Raw genomic sequence first — 26,565 nt, forward strand, 5'->3', positions numbered from 1 at the left:
AAATTTCATGACGGGAAAAAATATTCCTAACAATCATAAGTTTTCCAAAATATTGTTTTACTTTATTTTGGAAAGTTTTAACTACTTTTCACGAATGAGTCATATGAAAGATTGCTTGTTTCAAGATTAATTTTGATGGTTACATATTCTTCGTAACCAAAATGTTATTGCAAATTAAATAAAAAGGTTATTCAAAGAATTTGATTATTTTTTTTAGAATCAGGTTCTGAAAATTGATCTAAATTTTAAAATGGAGTCCTCCACGTAGTGATTGTTTGTATGTTAATTTCTGAAGATACTAAAAATGGCATCAAAAGAAATCATATAAACACAATTTAGCAACAAAACAACAACTAGGAGTTTGTAATATCAACTTTGTCATATTCAATTTATAACTGTTTAATTTTGAATTTCTCTGATTTATATAAAATTTAATTATTAATAATTATGAATATAATTCTGACTTTTAAATCCATTTTAAAATGCAGCCTGATCAGAATGCAACACGAAAATGGTTCAAAGACCACATATAGCACAGTTTTTGGCTTCTTTCAAAGTATAATGTTTATTTTTAACAAATTGTTATTGTGAAATGTATTTCACTTTGAAATAATACTGAATAAAGTTAAAAGCAATTTTAGGTATATCACATTTTGAAAAACTGGGATTTTTTTTTTTTTTTCAAACTACATTTAATGTGGCAATTATCTTCACAATTATAATCGAAGTAAGACAACTAAAAAGTACAGATTTACAGAAAAGCAACATTTTTCATTCGAATTCCCTTCCTCTTTTTAGCGCAAGATCCCCCCCCCCATACACAGTTTTCCTTAAAATGTCCTCAATTCATACCAGACAGGCTCATATACTTTGCATAAACTATTTTACCTCTAATAATTAAGTTTTAATTATTACAATACTCAATACAAATAGAAAATTTTAATTAGCAACACTATGTTGAAATGAAATAAAAAATTGTTTTATAGGAAAATATTAAAATTATACAATTTTTTAAGAAAATATGATACACTCTTAATATTATTGATTAAAAATAAAAACAGAAAAAAGTTTCAAATACTTGACACATGAAAATGAAAAAACAGATATATGTATGCTTTTATGAAATACAGCCTTTTTATTATACAAAAAAGTACAATCACGTATGACATGTTACACTGTAGTTACAAATGATTAATAATTTTTTAACATTCAGCAGTATAATCTAAAACTGTTTAACAGAACAGTTTCCCATCCCCATTTAATGCAATTTTTTAACATACATGCGCAGCCAAGTAATGCTTGCATTCATACAAAGTTTCATATCATATTTTTCTAAAAAATCTCAGAGAAAATAATGCATTTTACTACATATTCTCAGATATCAAACGTTTAGTTTCCAACATTTAGAATTAATTCAATAATTACATTTATCTAATTTCCAATAAGCATCATAATTATCATTATTTGACTGCTCCCACGGCATAAATTAAAATATGCTTTATAGGGCCCTAAATACTAAGATCTACAATGCAAATCTAAAAACGTAAAATTTAGGCTTAAAAAATATGAATGTACGAGACAGTATATCACTTGAATTATTTATTCTTATTCCTGGCTTTAGTCACTACTGAAATTTGTTACATTCAATCTGAAGGAAGTTTCAAGAATATGTAAAAAGTTCCACTTAATTTAATTGTGCAGGGGTGTGGATAAAATAAATTTATTATTACAATAAAATATGAGTTATGGCTTAAGTTTTTATGGTACCAAATTCACTTTTGATACAATGTATGCAAATTTACAAATAATGTTCCACTGACTCATTTTTTACATTATATAAATATGATATTGTAAGCATATATCTAAATCTTTCATAATGGTCAAGAATCTACAAAAATCAGCATATAATGAATTGATATGAATGAATTTTGCATTGAACTTTTAAAGTACCATTGCAAGTATATTCAGTAAATGAAAATAGTGTACAACAGAAGTATGTAATTTTATTATATATTATACATTAGTGTAAACTGACGAATTAATTATTACAAAATAGAAAATTCCAGTAATGTTTTTTAATTCATCTATCATTTACAACCAGATAAAATTTTTGAGGTGAATGTCAGTGAATATAAAAATATCAGATAATCTACAAAAAGTAACACATTCATTCTGATCACTTATTTTGGGCTTAAAATCTGGAAGATGGGGGAATTTTCTGACAAGTTGCAATCATTTTAAATAGTCTATAAGCTTAAATGCAGTTATAAAAGGTTCAACTTCAATAAATTAACTTACACAAGAGCACAAAAAAGTTATAAATTAAGACATTTACACACTATAAACTGAAAATAAATATATATAATGCTGACAAAACTTCAACAGATGTTTTGTTGTATGAAAATGTGCACCAGGAAAATGCATTTCACAAACACTTGAATGGGAACACTTTAACAACGAATTTCACTCCACTGATATTTCACTTATCATACCACAGTGATAACCTTTATGCAAATAAATAAGATAAAAAACTGCTGTTATACACTTAGAAAAATCATCCATTTAGCAAATGCCCAAAAATGCTATTTAACTTTAATTCACATGTAAGTAAGGAAACTTATCTTTCTCAACCATAAGACATGCTATAAAATAAAGTAAACCAAAATATAGATTAAGTTTTGCTGTTTCCTTTGGTACTCTCTGTAGCGTTCGATCTCTAAACATTTTTTCCAATTTAAATGCAGTTGGAAGAGTGATGAGAGGAAGGAAAAAACAAAAACTGAAATGTAAACCAAGAATTGTAAATAAAATATATGGTGTAAATAAAAGAAGAGCATACAGAATGTGAGAACCAGCATAACCAAACAATATGGCAAGTGTAACAACACCAACTCTGTGATCACTTTCCATGTCACGAGTATTGTTGCTGTGTAAAATAGCCTCTGTATTCAATGCAAGAGGCATAGCATAGAATAACGTGTAAAAATCCATATATCCAGTTTGTGCCATAAATGAAAATAGAACGCTTAGTGGACCAAATGTTACAATGATCAGAACATCACCCATAGCGATGTATTTCAATCCTATACCACCAGTATACAGGAATGAACTTGATAAACCTCCAAAATACACAAGAGCAAGGTGTTCCATTTTGGCACTTGATAACAACACAGTACCAATAAATCCAACACAGCCTAGAGTATACAATACAACTCCTAAATTCACAATTTCATCAGGAGTTAAAATCTCGTCGACAAGTGTTCGATCATCGCTTCTACGACTGTCTATTCCTTTCATATAATCAAAGTAAGTATTCACAACATTCCCAGCTGCATGAACAGACACAGCAGTTAAACAAGTTATAAGGAATATGGAAGTGTCAAATTGTCCTGTGCTTTTGTATGCAAGAGCTGCTCCAATAGCAACTGGAGTAAGTGATGCACTAAAAGACCAAGGCCTGAGAGCATGTACATATGTTGAAAAAGTAGACAATGTAGAAGAGCGAGGATTGGTGATACTTCTTACATCATTTTGATGGTTTGGAATATCATCATGTTCTTGCAGTTCTTCTGAATTCTGCTGATATTGCACTGAAGGCATGTTGATGTTAGGACCCTGAAAATATGCAATTCAATTACCAATTACAATTTAATAATATTAAAATAAATAATATATATTTTACACAAACATATAAAAGTATTCTGATGTAAATAAATAATAATTATATTCAGAACAAAAACATCATAAAAAATGAGGAACTTCCTGATTATTTTTATCTCCACAAATAGTCACCAATTAATTGATAACTTTGTAAATTGGTGAAATCATTCGTTTTGACTATCTTTATGGCTTAACAGGTATTCTTCTCATCATACATAACAAAAAAAGGAAGCATTTTATTAGAATTTTTATGAGGGAGGGAATTCTAATTGGCATATGAAACACTAACCAGCAAAATGAAAAATAGTATAAAGGCATATAAGTTCATAAAGACATGTATATTATGTGCATTTTTGGGTTAGTTATAGTCACACTTATACCCAAAATAGAGCCAAAAATGTAGAAATTCTACCTGAAAGTTGAAACGCAAGTGTCGATCATCAGAAAGTATGAATATTTTTGCAGTTACTCAACACTGGTTTAACAAAACTTCTCCAATAATTAACACTTCAAACATTAGTAAGTCTTATCAGTAACTTAACAGTAAACTATATATGTACTAGATTGATAAATAAATAACCAAAAATAATCTATTTTATAGTTTTAATATCTATTGTTTTTCAGTTGATCATCTTACTCATGCATTTTACAAATCTTTATTGAAATTGAAATAATTAAGGTAAATTTTTATTTGAATTAAATATGCTATTTGAAAAGAATTTTGGAAGAAAAAAATCAATAACATTACCATTTTTAAAAAACAGAATGTTTTGTGTATCAAAATATACTTAACTAGTTTAATTATATATTTAAAAATGTATCTTTTAGGTTTTAGCCCAATAAAATGGAATAAACTGTTTTACACTGAATTGAAGAAAAATGTTACCCGAAAGTTGTAACCATCGACCAAAAATATGACATTATCTGCATAATTAAGATCATAATAAGCAAATATTAACATTTTGAATTCAGCAATAAGGCACATATAGATTTTAATAAGGACATTTACAGAATAATAGACGTGCAAATACAAGACACTTACTACATATGCAGTTCATGTATTAAGAAAGAAATAGCAATATGAAAATCTAGTCTTACAATAGTCTTCCAGAAAAGAAATATTAAAGAACCTTACGAGATTTTTTATATTCAGTTTAAATAAGAGTATTTCATACAGGTTCAGTTGGACTTAATTCAAGAGAGTAAGTTAGTTAATGTAGAAAAATTTGATCATTTATTTCCATCCTTTACAGTGGCTTAAATCAGATTTATTTTCAATCAACACGAATTTGGGAGCTTATAACACCCTTAAAATACATGAGATGATTATGAAGGATCATATTTCGGTATATCTCATCTGGTACACTTTTCTTTCCAATGGGTGTACATGAACCTACTGTCACAGAAAGTACCAAAGAGTTCAGGTACAGATACACCAATTAACAGTTCTGTTCTAGGATCATAAATGGGTCTGAACCAACAATGTGGATCAGTCTGTAATGAGGAATTCTTTCACACCAGACTAAGAAACCCATTCTGTAGCCAGTGACCATAAAGATACATAATATGTCTTCCAGGCTTATAGCAAATTATGATACAATACTCTGCATGCTTAAGAGACAAACAATTATTACAGTAACACAGTTTCCCTACTATTTCTAAATGTCCTTCAGCATTTTAGGAACAAATGCTAAGTTCAAGCACTGTCTTTGGCTGTCCTAGACTCACGTACAAGGTAAATTTTTCACTGAAAAAACTTCCAGAACTGAAGTCTAAAACTAATTTTATATGAGGCTTTTTAAATGCTAAGACACAACTATCTTGGTCTGAGATTATCTTCAACTGCATGAAAACTCTCTTTCACCAAAATAAAAATATTAATTTAATCAGCCACATTTTTACAGTAACATGCTTCATTATAGATAGAAACATCACAAACTATATTCTAATACTATACTGATAAAATGCATTGCAAATGCAAGTCAAAGACTTTCCCAGAATTTCATAGATCAACAAGCACATTTATTAATAAGCAAAACCCTAATATGTTTAAAACTCTGATGTGGCCAATGGATTAAACCCCTTGCAGATTCCCTGTTAACCCTTTGAAGCGCGGTTGTTGCGCTTTGAAACCACCAACTTTTGAATTTTTTTCTCCTCTTCTTTCCGAAATTTTTGAGTGAAAATAATTGATTACCGATCTATTACTTCTAAATAACACAAAATGACTGCAGAATCATACATGTTTTAGGTCTTAGTACTTCAACTCGGATGCCTTTTAAAATTCGTTTTCAACGAGACAAAATAAATTTATTTTATTAATATAAACAACTTTAAATTTCAAAAGTTATTCATTGCACATGATGATTTCTATTATAAACAATAAAAATAGCAATAATTAAACTGCATATATAAAAAAAAAACCCTCTATATGTATGACATTTGCTTCGTGGTTTCAGGCCGCGACCACTGCACCACTAGCATTGTGACACAATGCTTTAGAGCAGTGTTTCTTAACCTTTCTAGCGAGTCGCACCCCATTGAATCTGAAAATATATCTCCGCACCCCATTGAAAAATGTGTTTTAATTTTTATAGTCTAGAAAAATACATTTTATGCAAAACTTATTGTTTATTGAAAAACATTGTACATTTTATATAAATACAAAACAATATTATTTTTATTAATGACTAGTCTGTTGTTGTTTGTTCATTATTATACTGGCGAAGCAAGGTTACTTTTTTGAGAAACATACGCGTAAGTCATCACTTGCATTTAAGCGATTTCTCGCTTTAGTTTTTATGAAAAAGCGATGAAAATCATATTTCGCGCAAGTAGGTGGTAGCAAAGGGTAAGAGTAACTGCAGTGCTCCGTTCGCCAACTCTGGATAACGTTGTAACTTTGAACACCAGAATTGTTGCAATTCTAATTGTTCGAATTCCATTTGAACATGTCTACTTGCTCGCATTTCAATAAGTTGATCTTCTTTCAGATAACTATCATCCATCAAATTTAAGTCAAATAGAAATGGATCCAGTATCCATCTCTGAGTTTTGGTAATATTTCTGGTAGAAAAATATCCATTGAATGATTCGCTCAATCGTCTTAAATGTATAACAATGTCGGGTATAATTGTATTCTTTTCATTTTTCCCAATAACAGAATCAAGCAAGGGAAAGTTTGCAAAATTCCCCTTTTCTACTCGACGTATCCAAATTTCTAATTTTGCGATAAATGAAGATAATTTTTCATTAGATATTATTATATTTATACCAAATCCTTGCATTGATAGATTCAATTCATTTAAATGGCTAAATATGTCTGCTAAGTAGGCCAGCCTAAGCATTGCATCATTACTCTCAAAATCTTTTACTAAATAACAATTTTGACTAGTCAGTAATTGAATAATTTCCTCACGCAATTCAAAAACTCTGTTGAGCATGCGACCCTTAGATAACCATCATATTTCGGTGTGATATAGGAGCACGGTTTGATCAGCACCGATTTCTTCGCAAAATGCACGAAAAATTCGATGATTAAGCGCTCGTCCACGGATGTATTTTACTACATTTACTGCTGTAGTTAGATGTTGTTTTAAACTTTCTGCCAATGCTTTCGAAGCAAGTGCATGACGATGCAACATGCAATGCATTACTATAACTTCCGGTAATTCTCTTTTCATGTGTGAAAAAAATCCTGAATTTTTGCCTAACATTGCTGGGGCTCGATCAGTGCATATTGAGCCAATCATATTCATTGGTAATTGATATTTAGCAAAAAAAATCTTTGAAGCAATTGAAAACATCAATTCCTCTCGTATTCACCTCCAGTGGCTCAAAAAATAGAAATCTTCTATCACGTCTTTTTCCTTCACATACCTGACAAATACCAAAAGTTGGCTACAATTATCAACATCAGTTGACTCATCCAGTTGCATGCTTATTTTTAGTGGACTGATTTTTATGTCTTCAATCACTTGCATTAAAATATCTTCACTGAGAACTTGTATTCGTGATCGTATAATATCATTCGATAATGGAATCTGTTGGATTTTTCAATGTGCTTCCGAATCCAAAACTGTTTTAGGAATAATTAAAGCAGAAGGTTTAATCAACTCTTCAGCGATCGTGTGAAGTTTCTTTCTTTCTTTCTTTTTTTTTTTTTGCACATAAATATGCCACTTGATATGACGCTTCTGATAAAGGTTTTTGAATTGCTGGTCCGCACAATTTTAGGATAGTTCCACTGGTATCAAACCGAGCCTTCTTTGACTTCAAGCTATTCATGCTATGTCCTTTTTCCCCACCATGCAGATTGTTGAAATGCTCTAATAACTTTGATGGTTTGAGATTGCTGTTTGAAAATATCTTGGAACACAATATGTATAGCAGTCGTTGCGTGTAATCTTTTTCGGTTGTGCAGGAAAATCCATAACCGACATACTTATAGTTCCATTGTCATTTTTTTGACATAGTGGGGTTCACTATCGATTTAATTATTTAGAAATAATGTATATAATGTTCTTATGTTTGTAATATCACTGAATCCTATTCGGCTTGAACGGGCAATTAAAAATGTATTAGTCTCAAGAGGTTTCTGGACAAGTCAGAATACACAATTCACATGTCGCAGACACAAGAGTTGCCTCAACTTGACTAAACCTAACACAGGTGCAGTAGATGCAGATACAAATCTGTGAATCCTTAGATTCCATTCGAGTAGCACATATTGAACTCAACGTATGCGTAAGCTGAGATAACGTTCTCCGCTTGTATTCCCACAAAGTTTTTTTCTTTTCTCTGTCACCTAGCTGCCTGTTCGCGTTCGTTTATAGCGTTTCATGCCCTTTGGTACCGTAGTGTATACTCCCATCGGCACCGGCTCTTTCCTGTGTCTTTTGCCGATAAGTGAGCTAGGTGCTACCAATTTTTATGAGCTTCAATACTGGGGACACTATTGCAGATTTCAACTATTCTATTATAAGAACTTTAATAAATGATATTTAATAATTTTTATGGTTAGGTAGGGGCTTCTCCCGCACCCCCGGTTAAGAACCACTGCTCTAGAGGCTCAGTAGTCGCACCTTGAAACCACTGCTCTTCACAATGGTGTTTGCTTGCTTCTCAAATAAGAATGTTTATTTTTACCCAGATATGGATAAGGGGTTTTGAAACCACAGAGTTATTTTATTACTAAACAATACATGCAACTGCCCAGTAAAAAGGTCTTTCTTTTCCAAAGACTTTTCTCTGACCTCAACACACTTGCTCCCCAAGCTAGTACAGTCCAAAGTCTTTAATTCGGACGTCCATAATCCGGAATGATCTATAATCTGGACCTCAAAGCTGCAAACTTTCTGCGCATGCGTTAACACTCATGGTGCGCAATAAACTAGAAGTTGATCTGTCAGCACTATCCTCATCTTCAGGACAGATGTTATTATTTTATTCTTTTTATAATTCCTTACTAAATGTAGTATTTCATCTCGATGTACTCCGTCTTTGATATGATTTAAATCAAATTCCTCGTCATTATAAATATCACGAATACACATCAAATAGTTTTCTGGTTGCAATTTTCTAATTTCGACTATGTGTAATGTATGCTTTACGCATGCACGCGTTGAAAGAAATGTTTAATAAAGTAAACAAATAAATATTAAGCTTTTTTTTGTAAATTTTGATACCCTTTAGATCATAATTGCTCTTTATTTCATAAATTATGGTTTCATATTTTTAATTTTATAATTTCTGTATGCCATCTTACCAGATTTAAATTGATGTTCTATAATTCGGGAAAACCGATAATACTGTATTGTGATTTTATAAATTATTTTGTGTGGTTTAAATTTAATGTAAATATACTTTGCTATAATTAAAAATAGAAATCGCGTTAAGTTTTATTTAAATTAAAATATTTACTGAATATTTTGGGACGAAATCCGAATAAGTAGCACAAGGAAGAAATCTCATAGAAGAAGATACATGTACGAAACATTGAATGTGGGTCTATGCATGTACCAGAAAGACAAACATGCTTTGAACAGTGTCACAAAAAAAAAAAAAAAAAAAAAAAAAAAAAAAAAAAAAAAAAAAAACCTTTGAAATTTTTTATATATATATATATATATATATATAAAGAGTCTTTTTTTTTTTTAATCCTTATTTTACTGAGTTTTTTTATCTGTTTAGCCAAACATTATTATGTAGGTACTTATATTTTCACTGCTATAGAAAAATTACATAAATGTTTATTTTTTAATTTTTTTCTGACAATTTACTTTGTAAAATAATGTAAAAAATTATATATAATGCAATTCTTACATATATATATATATATTTTTAATTCGTAAATTTCGCCATTTATTGGAAACATGCATGGAGAAAGGCAAGTTTTTTTTTCCTTACTACCTCAGCAAGTTTCAAAGTCCTAGATGCGTGGTGGTTTCACAGTGCGACCACCACCCACAGAACAGTGAGCAAGAGTAGATTTTTTTTTAAATTCATGTATGATTTTTTTTTAAATTCATGTATGATTTATCTCTAGGATCATAATTCAATTTCTAGAGTTTTTAGTTTAAAAAATTATAAAAATAATATCGTGCGCATTAAAGGGTTAAGACTTGGAACAAGCAACAAATTTTAAATAAACTAAAAATTCCAGTTGTTTGCTTACGAAAAAATCTAATTTGTTTATAAACTTTATGGTTCAATGTTAATTATAAACATTACTAATTTTTTTATTATTCTGTTCTGCCATATAACAGACAATGATTACTATACATGCTTACGTAAACATGCATTTTCATGCTTAGATGTGAACATATTGCATTAATCATGGTATATTCTCTATCACAACATTTCCCAAAGTGTGGGTCCGACACCAGGTCGCAGAAAAATTCAGCTGGGTCATGGCAAAAATTGTAAAAACAAAAAATCTATAACATTTTGCTATAAATTTAATATTTTTCAAACCTTTTTCAAGTACTGCAGGTGGAAACCCTTTACCACCGTTGCCTACTGGACCATTTAAATTTGGATGCTCTGATTGGTTGATTTCGATTCATCATTCAATGCCTTCTCCGGTACATGCGCCGTAAACTCACGTGTATCAAAACAAGGTTATGTTTGAATTTTTGTTAACTATTTTATTTGACAATAGTTATTTCCTATTATTAATAGCAACTTCATATTGGTAAGTAATAAAAATACTTTTTCTTATAAATCATTAATAAACAAATTCTTTTTATTAAAGCTTTCAACCTTTTTTAAAATGGATAAATGGTTAATCAAGAAAATCACAGATTTAAATGATGTTGATCAACCAAGCACGAGGAAAGCTGAACATCATGATCACGAAGAAACTGTGCCTGAAGCACCTAAACAGATATACAGCACCAAAATAACAAGCGTAAAGCTACTTGGACTCGCAACTATTGTGACGATTTGGGTTCATTGCTGGCGGCTTCAAATAATTTGCCGCTGTGTTATTTACAATGAACAACTTTCAAATGAAAGTATGAAACCGTCAAAGTTGAAACGGCATTTAAACACACTCCATTCTGAGTATTCTGATAAGCCAATTAACTTTTTTACCGATAAGAAAAATGAATTGATTGCTGCTAAAAAAAATGAAAAATACACTCTTACCTCACCAGTCAAATAAAAACCTCACTTTGAAATCTTTTAAAATTTCCAAATTAATAGCTGAAACTGGGTATCCTCATAATGCTGGAGAAAAATTAATACTTCCCGCTTTGAAAATTGTCACAAATAATTTATGCGGAATAAAGGAAAAATGTTTATTTTTGGCGATACCATTATAAAAAAATACAGTTAAAAAGAGAATTGATGATTGCACGAACTAGTTGCTCAAGTAAAAAAGAGCAAGTTTTTTTCCCTTGCAAATAGATGAAAGCACAGATATAGAGGATAATGCAAATCTAATGTGTTTATATTGATGAAGACACCAGACAAGAAAACTTTTTGTTTTGTAAAAGGCTACCGACAAGAACGACCTCAGATGAAATTTTTTAGGCTACCAATGATTTTGTCTCTAGTCACGGTATTGACTGGATGAAGTTGGTTGGGCTAAGTAGCGATGAAGCACGTGGCAAGCTGTCATAAAGGTTTGTTTAAACAAATTCAAGAATTAGCAATTAATTGTGTATGGGTGCATTGTAGTACCTATAAATAAGCACTGGCGGTAAAACAACTGCCTTAAAATTTAAATATAACTTTTACGTAATTCATATTGTAGCGCCACCACTAATAACTAGGTGCGCCCTCTAGCGGGGTGGATGTATGAATAGCATCTTTGCTCAAGCTCCAGCAACTAGCAGAGTGTAACACTTTGTCCAATGCAAACTGTGCATTGATAATAAATTCTTATTTTAAACTACAGTCTACTATTTCATAATCAAACCTCCGTAAGTTTGGTCCGTCGAGCCGAAGGTCTTACCAGTGCATTCAGTTAAACAGTTCAAATTGTGAGAACAATGGCAACTGAATCAGCCATTACAATGCTGAATCGTAAACATGGGAATATAAAAGGACAGTTAAAGAAGATTACCATATGTGAGGATAATAAAAATATCTCCGAGCTACAAGCTCAATTGGATGTGATTTTGAAACTTCAAGAAAAATTCGTTGTTCTAAAGGAAGAATATTACAAAATTGTCAGCGAAAAAGATTTTAAAAAAACTCTGAAAAAAAAAAAAAAAAAAACCCCGCTGTCGCAGATAGATTAAGACTTGCAAAATTCAGAGGTAAGTCTGAAAACTTTGATTAATAAGCTTAAAATTAGTGAAAAGAATTCTGCTTATCTAAATCAAAACACTAACAGTTCTACTTATTTGAATTTGAGCAATAACGATCAGTTGAAGCTAATGTCAATAAAACGTCCAAAAATCTCTCTTCCTATTTTCACTGGAAAATTTGAGAAGTGGAACTTGTTTAAAAGTCAATTTGTTAGTCTAACTGACGAAAATTCAGAGCTTTCTGTAAAAGAAAAGCTTTATTATCTACGTGGGTCACTTAAGGAAGAAGCAAAAATTATAGAAACCTCAGATGATAGTTATAATTCCTAAAGCAAAGGTACGAAAACAAAAGAATTATTGTTAACTGGCACATTAAAAACATTCTCAATCTTCAAGCTATCAAACATGAGTCAGCCAAGGAACTTCGAAACTTGCTAGATAATATAAATAAAAATCTTCGATTGCTGAAAATTTTAGATTTTGAAAGAGACAAATTTTTTAATGCCTTGTTATTAAATGTTGTTCTCTAAAAAATAGACTGAGAAACAAGAAAGCAGTTTGAATTCACATTAAAGGACAATGAAGTCCCAGATTTTGATAACTTTTTACAATTTTTAGACAGAAGGTGTCGAGTTCTAAGTAGTGTTAACACTAACATTTCGTCTAAGCACATTTGCGAACGGTCGAGAAACCTTTATCGTCAATTCTAATGATTCATTTAAAATATGTGTAGCTTGTAAAACCCAAACTATTCATCCATTATATCACTGTGATAAATTTAAAGAAATGAAATGGTACTTACGTATTAACGCAACCAGGCCAAAATTCGCATAAATTGCCAAATTTGGCGACCCTACTTACGGCAACCCTACGTGTTATATGTAGTTTTGTAAAAAGAGCATGTGGAGATTCACAAAATTTTCCTGCATTTTCGTGCAAATTTTTGTAATTTATGAGAAAATAGCAGTGTACATGGATATAGTCATAGAGGGAAAGAGAGGCGAGTGCGTGCTTCACTGACGGCAGCCAGGAACCGAGTAACCAGTTCGAATTTTCCTCCAGAGAGGAAGAAGGAGAAAGCTGGTAGTGCCCTCTCTCGGGGCAGCGGACAAATAATAATAATAAAGAGTTCTCCACAGGCTGTTAGGTATTTTTTGAATAACTCAAGGCAGAAAAATTCAAATCGCACGACAATAATTTGATGTTTCAAAACAGTGTCTTTGGGTATTTGGTCACGGGGACAGTAAAAAATACAGTTTCTTACAATTTTATTGGTCTTACTCGTATATCTCAAGAGGATTCTTTAGAACATTCTATCAAAAAATTCTTTGAAGTTGAATGCTTTCCAGGAGATGATACAAATGTAGATTCTCAAAGATTTGAAAGAGAATATTGTGAGCAACATTTTATGTCCACTCACAAGCGCGATAACACTAGAAGATTTATTGTTAGATTACCCATTAAGGAAGGCAAATGTTCTAGTTTAAGGAGAATCTAAATCAATGGCGGAAATCTAAATTTCCTCTCGAACAAACTAGACAAAAATCAAACTATGTCCGCTTTATATACGGTATTCATGGATGAATATCTTGTGTTAAATCATATGGAAAAGGTTACTTCAAATTGCGAGAACTGTGGTGAAAATTATTACATCCCACATCACGCAGTGTTCCGGCCAGAAAGCATTTCTACCCGTCTTCACGTCGTGTTTGATGCATCAGCTAACTGCACAAATGGAGTAAGTCTCAACTCCTTATTACTCAATGGTCGAACTGAGCAGTAAGATGTATTCTCAATAGTAACTTGTTTTTGAACGCATACATATGTACTTAGCACAGACATTACTAAAATGTGCAGGCAAATTCTTGTCGAAGAAACTGATAGAGAACTGCAGAGAATTTTGTGAAAATCAAGTTCGTGCTCTCATGTTGAAACATACAGACTAAGAACAATTACATATGGTACAACATGTGCCCCGTATTTGGCCACTAGAGCTTTAAAAGCTTTAGCTGAGGAGGAGCAAGGATGTTTTCCTCGTGCTTCTGCAGTTTTATTTACAGACATCTACATAGATGATATTTTATCAGGTTCAGAAAATTTAGAAGACACAATTTCTTTACAATTTAAATTAATAAATCTATAGAACAAGGGTGGCATGCAGTTACATAAATGGGTTTCAAACCATCCAGACACGTTAAACGACAACAGCGCTACTGAATATAATTTTTCTTCAGATTCCCATCTTATGAAAACTCTTGGCATGCTTTGGGCATGTAATTCTGATAATTTAACATTTAAGGTCAATATAGAATCAAAGGCAAGTTTCACAAAAAGAGATATTCTATCTACCATAGCAAGCCTGTTTGATCCTCTCGGACTTATTGGTCCAGTGATTACAAGAGAAACGATATTTCTACAAAATCTGTGGAGATAAAAATTAAAATGGTCTGATCCAATTCCTCCCAATGATATGAAGGAATAGTTAAATTTCTTAACCCAACTTCCCGCTTTAAATCAAGTAAAGGTTCCTAGGCATGCGATCATCACAAATCCCATAATGATTGAATTACATGGATTCAGAGATGCATCGGAAAGTGCCTATGGTGCCGCAATCTACATAAGCTCAAAAAATAGCCAAGGACAGTGGAAAACAACATTGTTATATTCTAAATCTAAAGTATCTCCGATAAAAACTTTAACAATACTCAGGCTGGAATTATGTGCGGCGTTGCTACTAGCCCGACTAACTTCAAAGGTCAACTCCATTATTCAAGTTGAGTTTCATCATGTGTACTACTCTATCACTCTATGATAGCGTTGGCATGGATATAAACTCCTCATGAAAGACTTAAACCTTTTGTGTCCAACCAAGTTAAAATAATCAACGAGCTATGCCCTGACTATGATTGGAGACATGTTTCTTCTGAAAGCAATCTAGCTGACTTGAAAAAGAGAAGTTTGAAGTATATTATAAAGGCATTTTTATCTATTTACGGTTGAATTTAACGGTTTCAGAAGCGACACAAATAAAGAGCAATTATGATCTAAAGGGTACCAAAATTATAAAAATAAAAAGCTTAATATTTATTTGTTAACTTTATTAAACATTTCTTTCAATGTAAGTTGTTTAAGTTGCTTTGTTTTTTTTTTTTGTGCTAAACGCCCATGCGTAAAGCATACAAAAAAAAAAAAAAAAGTTTGTGGCTTTGAGGTCCAGATTATAGATCATTCTAGATAATGGATGTCCGGATTACTGACTTTGTACTGTATATTTTACCTGCCACTGAAACCAAATCAAATAAAATTACAAGAGGAATCTTTTGTGTTGCAAGAGACAGTGTTTGGTTGGGTACTGAGTGGGTCTATGAATTTAAGTAAACAGAAGAGTTATCAATGTGGATTAGTAAACAATTTCGAAGATTTAGATAATCAATTAACAAATTCTGGGAATTAGAATCACTTGGTATTAAAGATACCGAATTGAGAAATGAGGAAGATAAGGCCCTAGAGATGTTCAATGAAACAGTATGTTTTAAAGATGGACGATAAGAGGTTGGATTACCTTGGAAGAGAAACTGGGAGGAACTTAAAGACAATTACGATGTTGCAAACCTTGTTAATAGAGTGAAACGTGATAATTCCCTGTATTTAGAGTACTGTGATATCTTGAATAATTATTTGAGGAATTACTGAGCAAGTGAATAAACCTTTATATTACTTACCCCATCATGCATTTGTAAGGCAAGACAGCTTAACTACTAAAGTAAGGACTGTTTTTGATGGAAGTTTGCATGAACCAGGACAATTATCTCTAAATGATTGTTTATATCAAGGAGTTAATTTAAACACAAATATATTTCATTTATTGCATTCTTTCGCTTGAACAAGATCGCCTTCTTGGCAGATATAGAGAAGGCTTTCTTGCAAATTTCTTTACGTGAAGGAGACAGAGACGCAGTGAGATTCCTTTTCATTGACAATATGAATAATGTATGTGTATATAAATTCAAAAGGATAATTTTTGGAGTAAACGCTAGTCCCTTTGTATTGGCAGTAACTACTAAAAACCATATAGAGAAGTATAGAAAGGACTTTCCTGCTACAGTACAAATGCTTGATACCTGTTTTTATGTAGATGACCTTATCACAGGTAACGACGACTCCAGCTCAGACTCCTTTTACCCCAAAATCTGCCCCACTCCAATTCAGACTCCTCAGCCCTGAGAAAAACTGCATTTATGGCACACCTGCCTTCTTTTATTGAGTATTATATTCTCCATTCCTAGATTCTTTACAAACTGAAAACTTTATTTTTTGGCTGGTAGTTAGATTTTGGTTTGTTTTGAGTGCAGCAAAGTACATGAGAACTATCTGCTAAAGAAAAAGGATGCCTCTGTGAAAGACTTAAGGTAAAGTGTCTTGTAGCTACATCACGCATGCGAAAACTATGAATATACCCATGTAGCCAACCCATCTTCCAGGATTTGAACTACCAGTGTTCAGAAACTCTACCATTCGGCAATGGTGGTCAAGCTGGTGGTCTAGAGGAGGAATGGATATCAGACTTTATAACACATGTGTTTTTAAGCCCATAAAAGACCAGTAGTGAATACATGCTTACACAGAAACCACTCAGCTAGATATAACTATTATTATTAGCAGTAATTATTAAATTTATATATACAATAATCAGGTCTGTTCAAGTATTTAAAGAAGATAATTATTCCATATTGTATAATAATTAAATTTCTTGTCTCATTCTCACATTTATTAAAATGCTGAATTATAAGACTCTACCAAATTTATAACAAAAATATACCAGAAAAAAAGGGGGTTTAATATTAAATACTGAATATAGTTGAGATTTACCAATATAAAGTTATAAAGCCTAGCTTAAAAAATAAAACCCACTCTCCAGCATTTAACTAACTGGAATGCTCAAACAATCGAAATATTTTTGATTTTTTTTTTTAATTAAGCAAATCAGAAACGTGTAACAGTGTCACTGTAGATAATTTTATAGATGGTGCTATGTGCAGAGAATGTTTGATTATGTTTTGATCAATGTTAAAGAAAACACTGGCCTGTAATGACAGGAACATCAATTGCTTGTCTTAAATATTTTATTGGCGTGTGTGGATTAACTTTCATAAATTTTACTCATGGCTCTCTTATTCCCAAACTCCCATTTTTCACCCAAGGAACAATTATTTCTTGTGTTGCTATTAGGCTAGAGCCTGCTCTGAGAAGATTTGACAGGAATTCCACATTTTTAATGCCCATAATATGAAGCGCGAAGTAAGAAGCAGTAAGCTTTCATTTTGAGAATAAGAGAGAGTTATTTTTTTGATTACAGAAGCTTGAGCGATGGTTCAAAGTCTTAAGACTAAAATAACAAAAACAAAAACTGTTCTTCAAAATGAACCGTTAGGAGTAGAAGAAAAAGTTGATGAACTAAACCAATTAAATAAACAACTATCCGATAAAAATGCCAAGTTAAACAAATTAAATACTAACAAAGAGTAGTTGATTAATCAAGAACTTGAAAACGAAATAACAGGTAGTGAAGAATACACAGCAAAAATAATTAAATGGAAATCTAAAGTTTCTAGGTATTTGAGAAAAAAGTCAAATTAAAGCGCACATACTAACTTGGATAATTCTAAAGATGACTTCAGTAATGACGCTAATGTAATTTCTCCATCAAATCTAGCGAACCTTTCAAAATTGATTATCTCAAAGTATTACAATAATGAAAACATGTGGCATAATTTTTCAAGTCGGTTTCAAAATTCCATTCACGAAAGCATAAGTTACCTGATTTTGACAAACTTTCATACCTGAAAAGTCTGTTGGGGGTACTCCGCTGAATGCAATTAAAGGATTTGCTCTAACAAATGAAAATTGCAACAAAAGCATTACTTTGTTAAAAGAACATTTCAAAAGAAATGACAATGCCACTAATAGTCATGTGAAGAAATTACTATGCCTAGATCCAGCGAAGTGCATGCGCGATATTGAAGATCTTTGGAAATTATGCAATGAACTAGAAACGATAAAAGTATAGTTGGCAAAACTTGGTGGTACATGGATACCGATTTTGTGCAATTCTTTGACTTGTTATTTTGGCTTGCGAAGCGGCGATTTTTGGCCCGCGAAAATCGCCGCTACACAAAGCCAGAATAACAAGACAAACAATTGCACAAACTCGGTATCCATGTACACATCGACTTATTTTCACTTAAAAAAAAAAAAAAGTCCCTGACTTGCACAAAAATGGCATTGCGCACTCTTTTAACTTTATCCATGTACACGTCGACCTATTTTCACTTAAAAAAAAATCCCCGAATTGCACAAAAATGGCATTGCGCACTCCTTTGACTTTATCCATGTACATGTCGACCTATTTTCACTTAAAAAAAATATCCCCGAATTGCACAAAAATGGCATTGCGCACTCTTTTAACTTTATCCATGTACACGTCGACCTATTTTCACTTAAAAATATCCCAGAATTGCACAAACTAGCATTACGCACTCCCTTTGTCCATGTATACATCGATATATTTTCACTCAAAAAGTCAAAGGAGCACCAAATTCTACAATATAGACAAACAAAAAATACATAATCTTAATAAAATGCATTTTAAACCAAACAATAAAATAACATAAAAAAGGAAAAACATGTTATACATTTAAGCACTACCAAAAGCAAATATTCACTTACCATGATTTTCGAGTTCACTTCGTACACCCAGAGCCAAGTAAAAATCAAAATATCAATCATGCTCAAACGACTTTTTTCAAACCAGGTACTCTTTCTGATCGAACGCTTCACATAGTGACCATCTGAATCTTTCTTTCTACAAACCCATTCAAATGGTTTTTACGTTCGACTAGACGCATATCCTTCCTACATACAGGACACTTATAATGGCTACTAAGTAAATCTTCATTTACACACCAGTCAATTAAAGCTCTTTTCCCCTTTCGCTCCAAATCGCACAGAAAATTCAAATTAATCTTACTACATTCGGCCATTCTACCGTCTAAAGAATCAAACTAACACACACCACAAAAACGCTTACAAAACACTCCAAAATCCGCTTCAAAATTTCCCAGAATCATGCACCCGATTACGTCACAATAGGGTTTACATAACATTCAACTACTCAGGTTACCATAAATGAAACAACAACTTGGCGATAAATCAAACAATTATTTCGCCATAATACAAGGGGTACCTTAAAGTCTACCCTACACGTAGAAACTAATCTTCAATCCCAGGAAACTTTAAATCTAGTTACAAAATTTGGCATTTCGGAATTAACCGAATTGTTGAAAATTTAAATCGAACGCCATGAATCCTCCAGCTTATTACGCAATTCAAAGAAATCTAAAAATATAATGATTTCTAGCGATTCTTTTAAGGATAAAATAAATATAAAACAGTTTAAGCTTATTAGTCAATCAACAGCTGTGTTTTCATTCAGTGTAAAATTCAATTGTGTGCTTTGTGACGTGAACCACAATTCTTTCAATGCAGATCTCTTTCACCTGCCGACAAATGAAACAAGCTAAAATTGGAACTATTCTGATATGCGCCCTCAGGTCGCCAAATTTCTCGCCAAATATTTTTGGCGAGAAACTTTACGCTGCCGTATTACTATTTAAATTTTTTGTCTACATTTCAAACTTTAAGCCTAAAATGTTTCCAAAAACACGGTTTTCGCACATGCAAAAACTATGTTTTGAACACACGATTTAAGCTAAAAATCCGAAACAAAAACAAGAAATTTAGATAGCAAAAACGTAAAGTTTCTAACCAAAAATATTTGACAAGAATCCATGTACACAGCAACATGTTTTAACTTAAAAAAACATCTACGAATGGCACACTGTAGGCAACGAACGAATCTACGAACTACGCACACCTCGCTTTAATAAATTAACATAACAACAATAAATTTCAAAGAATACCATGTACACAGCGTTCTGTTTCAACTTTAAAAAACACCTACGAATTGCACAATCTACACTAAAAACAAATCAAGAAAATAAATTAAAATAAATTTCAGACAATTCAAAAAACAACAATAAAAACCGAAATTCATACAAAAAACAATGAATATAACATTCTACAAAATAAAAACAATAAAATAAAATGCACTTACCATAATGAAAGCTGCTTTTAAAAGCAGAAATATCTTTCCTCCCTATCTTCTCAGATACAGAGCATACAAAGTCCAAAATACATTCGTTAATAAAATTTTGCCAGTCACACAACGTCTGTGAAGAAAACTTCCACGATTTTGCTATATCACATGCATTCCTACGATTCAAAATTTCGAAAGTAACAATAAAAACTTCCTCCAACGTTAACTTGCTACACGAAAACCAAAATCCAAACCTTAAACTCCGCTGGCACCCACATACTTTATTAGCAACAATTTTACTGCAACCCACACAAGTCTATCAGAAACACCATTTTTCGTCCGAGTTCTCGTATCAGCTCCGCATTTCGGACACGTCAAACTCCGTTTTAAAAGTCCCGACTCCCACAGAAATTCCAAAAATACACTACGATCCCCATAAATACAATCGCGCCAAAAATAATATTGCCCCATTTGGTGAAATTAGGGCGTTTATCAGAGTTGTACCCTAAAATTCAGAGGCCACTATTTAAATGCTACGAAAATCACAGTGTTAATTGTAAATCAAAATTAAATCCATGTAGAAAATGTAATTCAATTAAACATCATAAATGAATTTGCTTAAAAAAAATTCAAACTGAAAGTTCAACAAATGAAAGTATTAACATAAAAGAAAATGATGGTAAATCCCAAACAACAGTTTCATTTGTATCACACAGCAAACAAGTGAAATACTCAAATTCAGATCTGGTACAAATATGCCCTGTGAGAATTGTAATGCCGTACAGATAAAAAAATCAATGTATTACTTAATTATGCTTCAATGTCTTCCTTTATCACAAAACGGCTAGGTAACGAGTTAAAACTTCTAATTATAAGAAAAGCGAATGCAATTATTTATATATTTGGAAATCATGATCCAGAAGAAAAATTATTAGAAGTAACAAGAAGCAGTCTACATTTTAGGATGCCCCTTGGATTATCACCAAGTTGTTGTTTCATTTATTGTCAAATTGTTGTTTTATTTATGGTAACTTGAGTAGTTGAATGTTATTGAAACCCTATTATGACGTGAATAATTGCGGTGAATTTGACTGATATGAAAATATTTGTAAGGACTTATTTCTGTGTTGGATGTCAGTTAGGAAATATGTTGCTTATTTTGTGCTGTACATCGTAAAATGGCTGTATGTGACAAGATGAATGTGAAGTTTCTGCATGATTTGGAACAAAAGGGAAAAAATATTAATTGACTGATGTGTAAATTAAGGTTTACATAGTAGTAATTATAAGTGTCCTGTCTGTACGAAGGAAATGCGTATGGTCGAACGTAAAGTTGAATGGGTTTATTGCAAGAAAAGTTCATGCACGAAATGCCACCAACAGTCTGGCTCTACAGAGGATATTTTTTAATTTTACTTTTGTGAATTTGTGCGGTAACAGCAGTATGCATAGTCTAGTTGAGATAATTTTAGAAAGTTTTGGGATACCGTTAAGGAATTTTGTGTGCCACAAACAAGACACATAAATTTCTAAATATGGTAAGTCAATATTTCCTTTTCGTAGTGCGTATAGGCGACAATGTGCATTTCCTTTTTTTATGTTATTTCACTGTGCGATTTAAATTGCAGCTTATTGAGGCTTCAATTAGCTACAAATTTTGTTCAATTTTGATGATGAGTAACTTTGTTTCAACATTATATAATGTCATCATTCTCCTGATTTTTTTAAAGTGAAAATAGATCGATGCGCACATGGACAAAATCAAGGGAGTGCACAATGCCGAGTTTGCGCAATTCTCTGATTTTTTTCAAGTGAAAATATATGGATGTGTACATGGACACCAAGTCTGTGCAATTCTTCGACTTGTTATTTTGGTTTTGTGTAGCGACTATCTTAAAATTGTGCCTTGCTGGTCAATCACCAAGGGTCACACTTAAATATATTTTTACCCCAGAATCCAATTACAAAAGTGTAATGAAAGAAAATACAATTTGAAGTATTAATCACAGAGATAATTAAAAATGCATATGTTTGGGCCCAGATAGATCGGCAAAGTGCCGATACGATGAATTCGACCTATATTTTCCACTTGAAGTTCTGGCGTGGAATACTTTGGGGAAATAAATTTCGGTGGATGCAAAAAGATCAGCAGTAATTTAACTGCAATGAAGACATTGTTCAGAATTTGTGTTCAAGATCAGCTAAGTCATTCTGGAGAAATACTTGGAAATGTTTGCCATAGCATTGGCAATGGCAGCCTTTGACCATGGCTACGAAATAAACAAGAGAGTATTACTGGAAGGTTCATTAACTATCAAACAAATAGAGAATTGGCTAACTGATAGCTTAGGTATTGAATCTCAGTTTGAATAAAATTCATTGTATGACTCTGATGTCATGAAACAATTTGAAATAGAAATAAAATTTAATGGGAAAAAATATGAAGTTAGATTATCATTTAAAGTGGACCCAAAATTAGACAATTTCAATATTGCTAAAAAAAAGGACTACTCAATTTAATAAACAGATTTAAGAATAACTTTCATGTGATTACTGAAATGCACTTTTTTTCTTTCGAAATCTCTTCATAATTTTAGACCAGTATTTTTTCCCATTCATTTGCCTTTTCTACTATTGATTGCATGTTTTATAATGAATAATTACCAAGAATTTCTCAAGCTTTCAAGATGGTCAAGCTTAAACTATAGTTAAACTTGAAGCTTTTACCAATAGATGATAATTGCTGATTTATTGAGGCAAACTGTTAATGGCTATTCAAAACTAAAATCAGTGTAAAATGATATAAGCTAATCATTAACAGTTAATATTAACTATATTTTTCCTTCTGAATCCCTGTGTTTATTCCAATTTTAGTTTGTTTTTGATCTATCATGATAACATTCATCATAATAAAAATGTTAGTGGGTTTTTAAGCTAAATGATGAATAACACTGTTCTCTACACAGATGAAAATTAATAAATGGAAATGCTTAGTCATAAATAATTCTGAAGTGCTCATAAGCGAAAAGTTTTTAGTTTAAAGAAAGAGTTCAAAAGAGCTCTTTATTAAAAAAAATTAATTTTGAAATGCTTACGTTTCACTTCTTGCTTAGAAACTTGAGTATCCTATCATTTATATTAGAAACAAATTACAACCCATTCAAAAGATAACCATACATTTCAGTGAATCGCCAAAAAATATTCCTCCCGAATGCTAATGCACACTCAAAATGGCAGTTGTAATAACAGACAGAAATTTCAAACGATTAAAATTAAGGACTTTTAAGGACCAAAAATCGATTCCGAAAAATCTAAGGTTTCTTAAGACCGTATGAACCCTGCATACATTCCTGAATCCAGTCCCGACTGCAAATTTTCTACTTTTAATCAGCAAGGATAAAAGCTTGAAATTTAAATTAGGTGAAATATTCCATGAAATGTTGCTTATGCAACCCTTTTTCCTTATTGTGTGATAATAAATATAATAATAATTAACTTGTAATAAATTTTAATCATCATTACAACTAGACGGTTGATCTTTACAATATGGTAACTGGTAGTTTGGCGACATTTTGGAGGCGATAAAGGTTACTACCTGGGACTTTGGTAATAATGTGAGCAGTACTCAGTTCCGATTACGCATTATTTTGTGTGAGGGAAATGAGAGATCATGGGATATGTCATGTGATATTAATGGACGAATTACGGTTCTTTAATCGGAAAAGGGGGGAAATCGGGAAAAAATCTGGAAATTTTGTATTTGGCTTTATTCTGTGTTGTGTGAAACAGTGTTCGTGAATTTTTGGATCCCATGGCCATAACTAAAGTGAATTCGAAATGGGTATTTATGTATGTATTAATTTAATGTATGTGCTCATTTATATTTTAAGTAGTGTTTTTGAATTTAATTATATTTTAATTAAATGATAGTTATTTTGTGAATTTTATGTTTGTAGGAATTTGGTATACGTTTTAGTTGAAGTAAACGTGCATGGAAATAATTTAAATATCTGATACTAAGTATTTGTAATGCTTGCGGTATGAATTCGTTGGTGACGTGTATAATGTAATAGATGATTTAGAGGTAAAAGTTTTTGGATATTTTATTTATTTTATATGTGGAAATGTTCATATTTGGAAAGGGTAAATACTTTTTCGCGATCAGGTAATTTCATATATGTTCTTTTTACCGGGTTTAAAGATTGAGAAAATTGTCATGTATTTTCATGAAATTTTCCTAATTTATGAGAAAAAAGCAGTGTACATGGATATAGTGAACAGTGCGCAATGCCATTTCTGTGCAATTCTGGGATGTTTTTTTAAGTAAAAATAAGTCGGCGTGTACATGGTTTATGTGTATGTGTTATTTTGAAACACACGTAAGGAGTGTGGTAATGTGCACTTTTTCCCAATTTTGCAGTGAATATTTGTCATGATTAAGCAGTTTTGTTAGATAAAATTTCTAGCATAAGTGTAATTCGGCTAGTAGATTGTTTGAAGAAGTGTTCAGTAGATAAAAAGAAAAGAAACATGTCTTTACTTCGTGAAGACAAAATGGCGGCGGGAAAAAAAAATAGAGGGTTGCTGTAGGAGAGTTGGTCCCCAAAAAAACACCAAGTTACCATAATGTAAAGATCAACCACAACTAGTAATGAGCTATGAAAAAATTTACAAATGGCTCCAATTTTAAATTATTAAAAAATAGCAAATTCAAATTAAATGTTGTAATATTTATAAAAATATAAAATACAAATAAATGATCATGCAATTTTTTTTTAATTTCAAAAATGAAAAAGTCACAAAATATCACTGAAATCATTAAATAAATCAATTTAATTATGACACTCAATTTGAAGCTGCCATTTTTTTCATTCTTGCACTGCAATTTATCTTTAGACAGTTTTATAAACAAGCAGTGATTTTTCAGAAACTTAGAATTATTAAATCTCTTACTGCACTTAAAGGAACTGCCATTTAATTTGAAATATGTCAAAAAATATATTGTGGAAATGCATGTGTATCAAGCTGAGAGCTCATTTAGTTTCAGACCTACTTTTTTATAATTGCATTAGTCTTCATAACATCTTTGGTTTCCTTTATAGTATTAGGAATTTCATCATGCATTTTTTCTATTAAATCTTTTTTAACATAATCCCCACAATGAAAATGAATCCCACATTTTTATTTCGTGCTTTAATACCAACTTTAATGTTTGTCAAAGTCTGTTTATGACACAGAAGCTGAAAAACTGGAAAATTAATTATTTTCATAGGTATTTTACACACTAAAATAGCATAGTATATTTTAAATATTAAGTGATCAAGAATGTGCTTAATAACACGAATAGTCTACTATTTTAGCAAAGAAAAATATAACTATTTACTAGCGGAACAAAATTTTGCTTTAAGAAATACGTAATAGAAATTAATAGATAAATTAGAAAATTAAGTATCTATGAGGATTTAATGCTATGTACTTGAATTCAACTGCAATTTAATAAAGCAAAAGAAATTGCATAAAACAACATTAAATTTTTATATAAATATTTGAATTTTGTAAATAAAATCTACATTTAAGAATTACATGCACTTCATACAGAAAACGGGCAGTACGTTTCAGTTTGCATTTAGTACGCAGTATTATTCACGAAGAAATCATGAAAACTTACTTTGAATATGCAAAAACTTTGAAATCCGGTTATTTGAAGTTAAAACGGGCTTAGTCACAAAAGACTTCCAAAGCTCATTATATATTTACTTAAATACTGTTCTCTGATACATGATTAAAACAAAACTACGGTTTTAAACACTTCGGGGTAAAATATGCGAAGTAAAAAGCCACATTTCCATAATCTTACACTATGAAAATTCAGATACGTAAACAGTTTTACTAGAATTAAAAGTTTAAATAAAAAGTAACATGCATTTACACAATTTCAAAATATACCGTCTGCCAGATACCGCAACATTTAGTCACCCTACGTTCATTGGC

The 26,565-nt window shown here is 31.5% G+C and overlaps 1 protein-coding gene across 1 annotated transcript; it reads right to left on the reverse strand.

Moving 5' to 3' along the window:
* Positions 1–1,110: 1,110 nt before the first annotated feature.
* heix (UbiA prenyltransferase domain-containing heix) lies at positions 1,111–26,565 on the reverse strand. The gene is made up of 2 exons (XM_035372552.2): positions 26,243–26,565; positions 1,111–3,615 (listed from the first exon to the last, which is right to left on the reverse strand). The coding sequence occupies exon 2, from the start codon at positions 3,598–3,600 to the stop codon at positions 2,593–2,595; it is 1,008 nt and encodes a 335-aa protein (XP_035228443.1). The 5' UTR covers positions 3,601–3,615; positions 26,243–26,565; the 3' UTR covers positions 1,111–2,592.

Source organism: Stegodyphus dumicola, chromosome 4 (genome assembly GCF_044657685.1).
Source record: "Stegodyphus dumicola isolate Sdum_Otavi_A_Nest chromosome 4, ASM4465768v1".
Classification (NCBI taxonomy): domain Eukaryota; kingdom Metazoa; phylum Arthropoda; class Arachnida; order Araneae; family Eresidae; genus Stegodyphus; species Stegodyphus dumicola.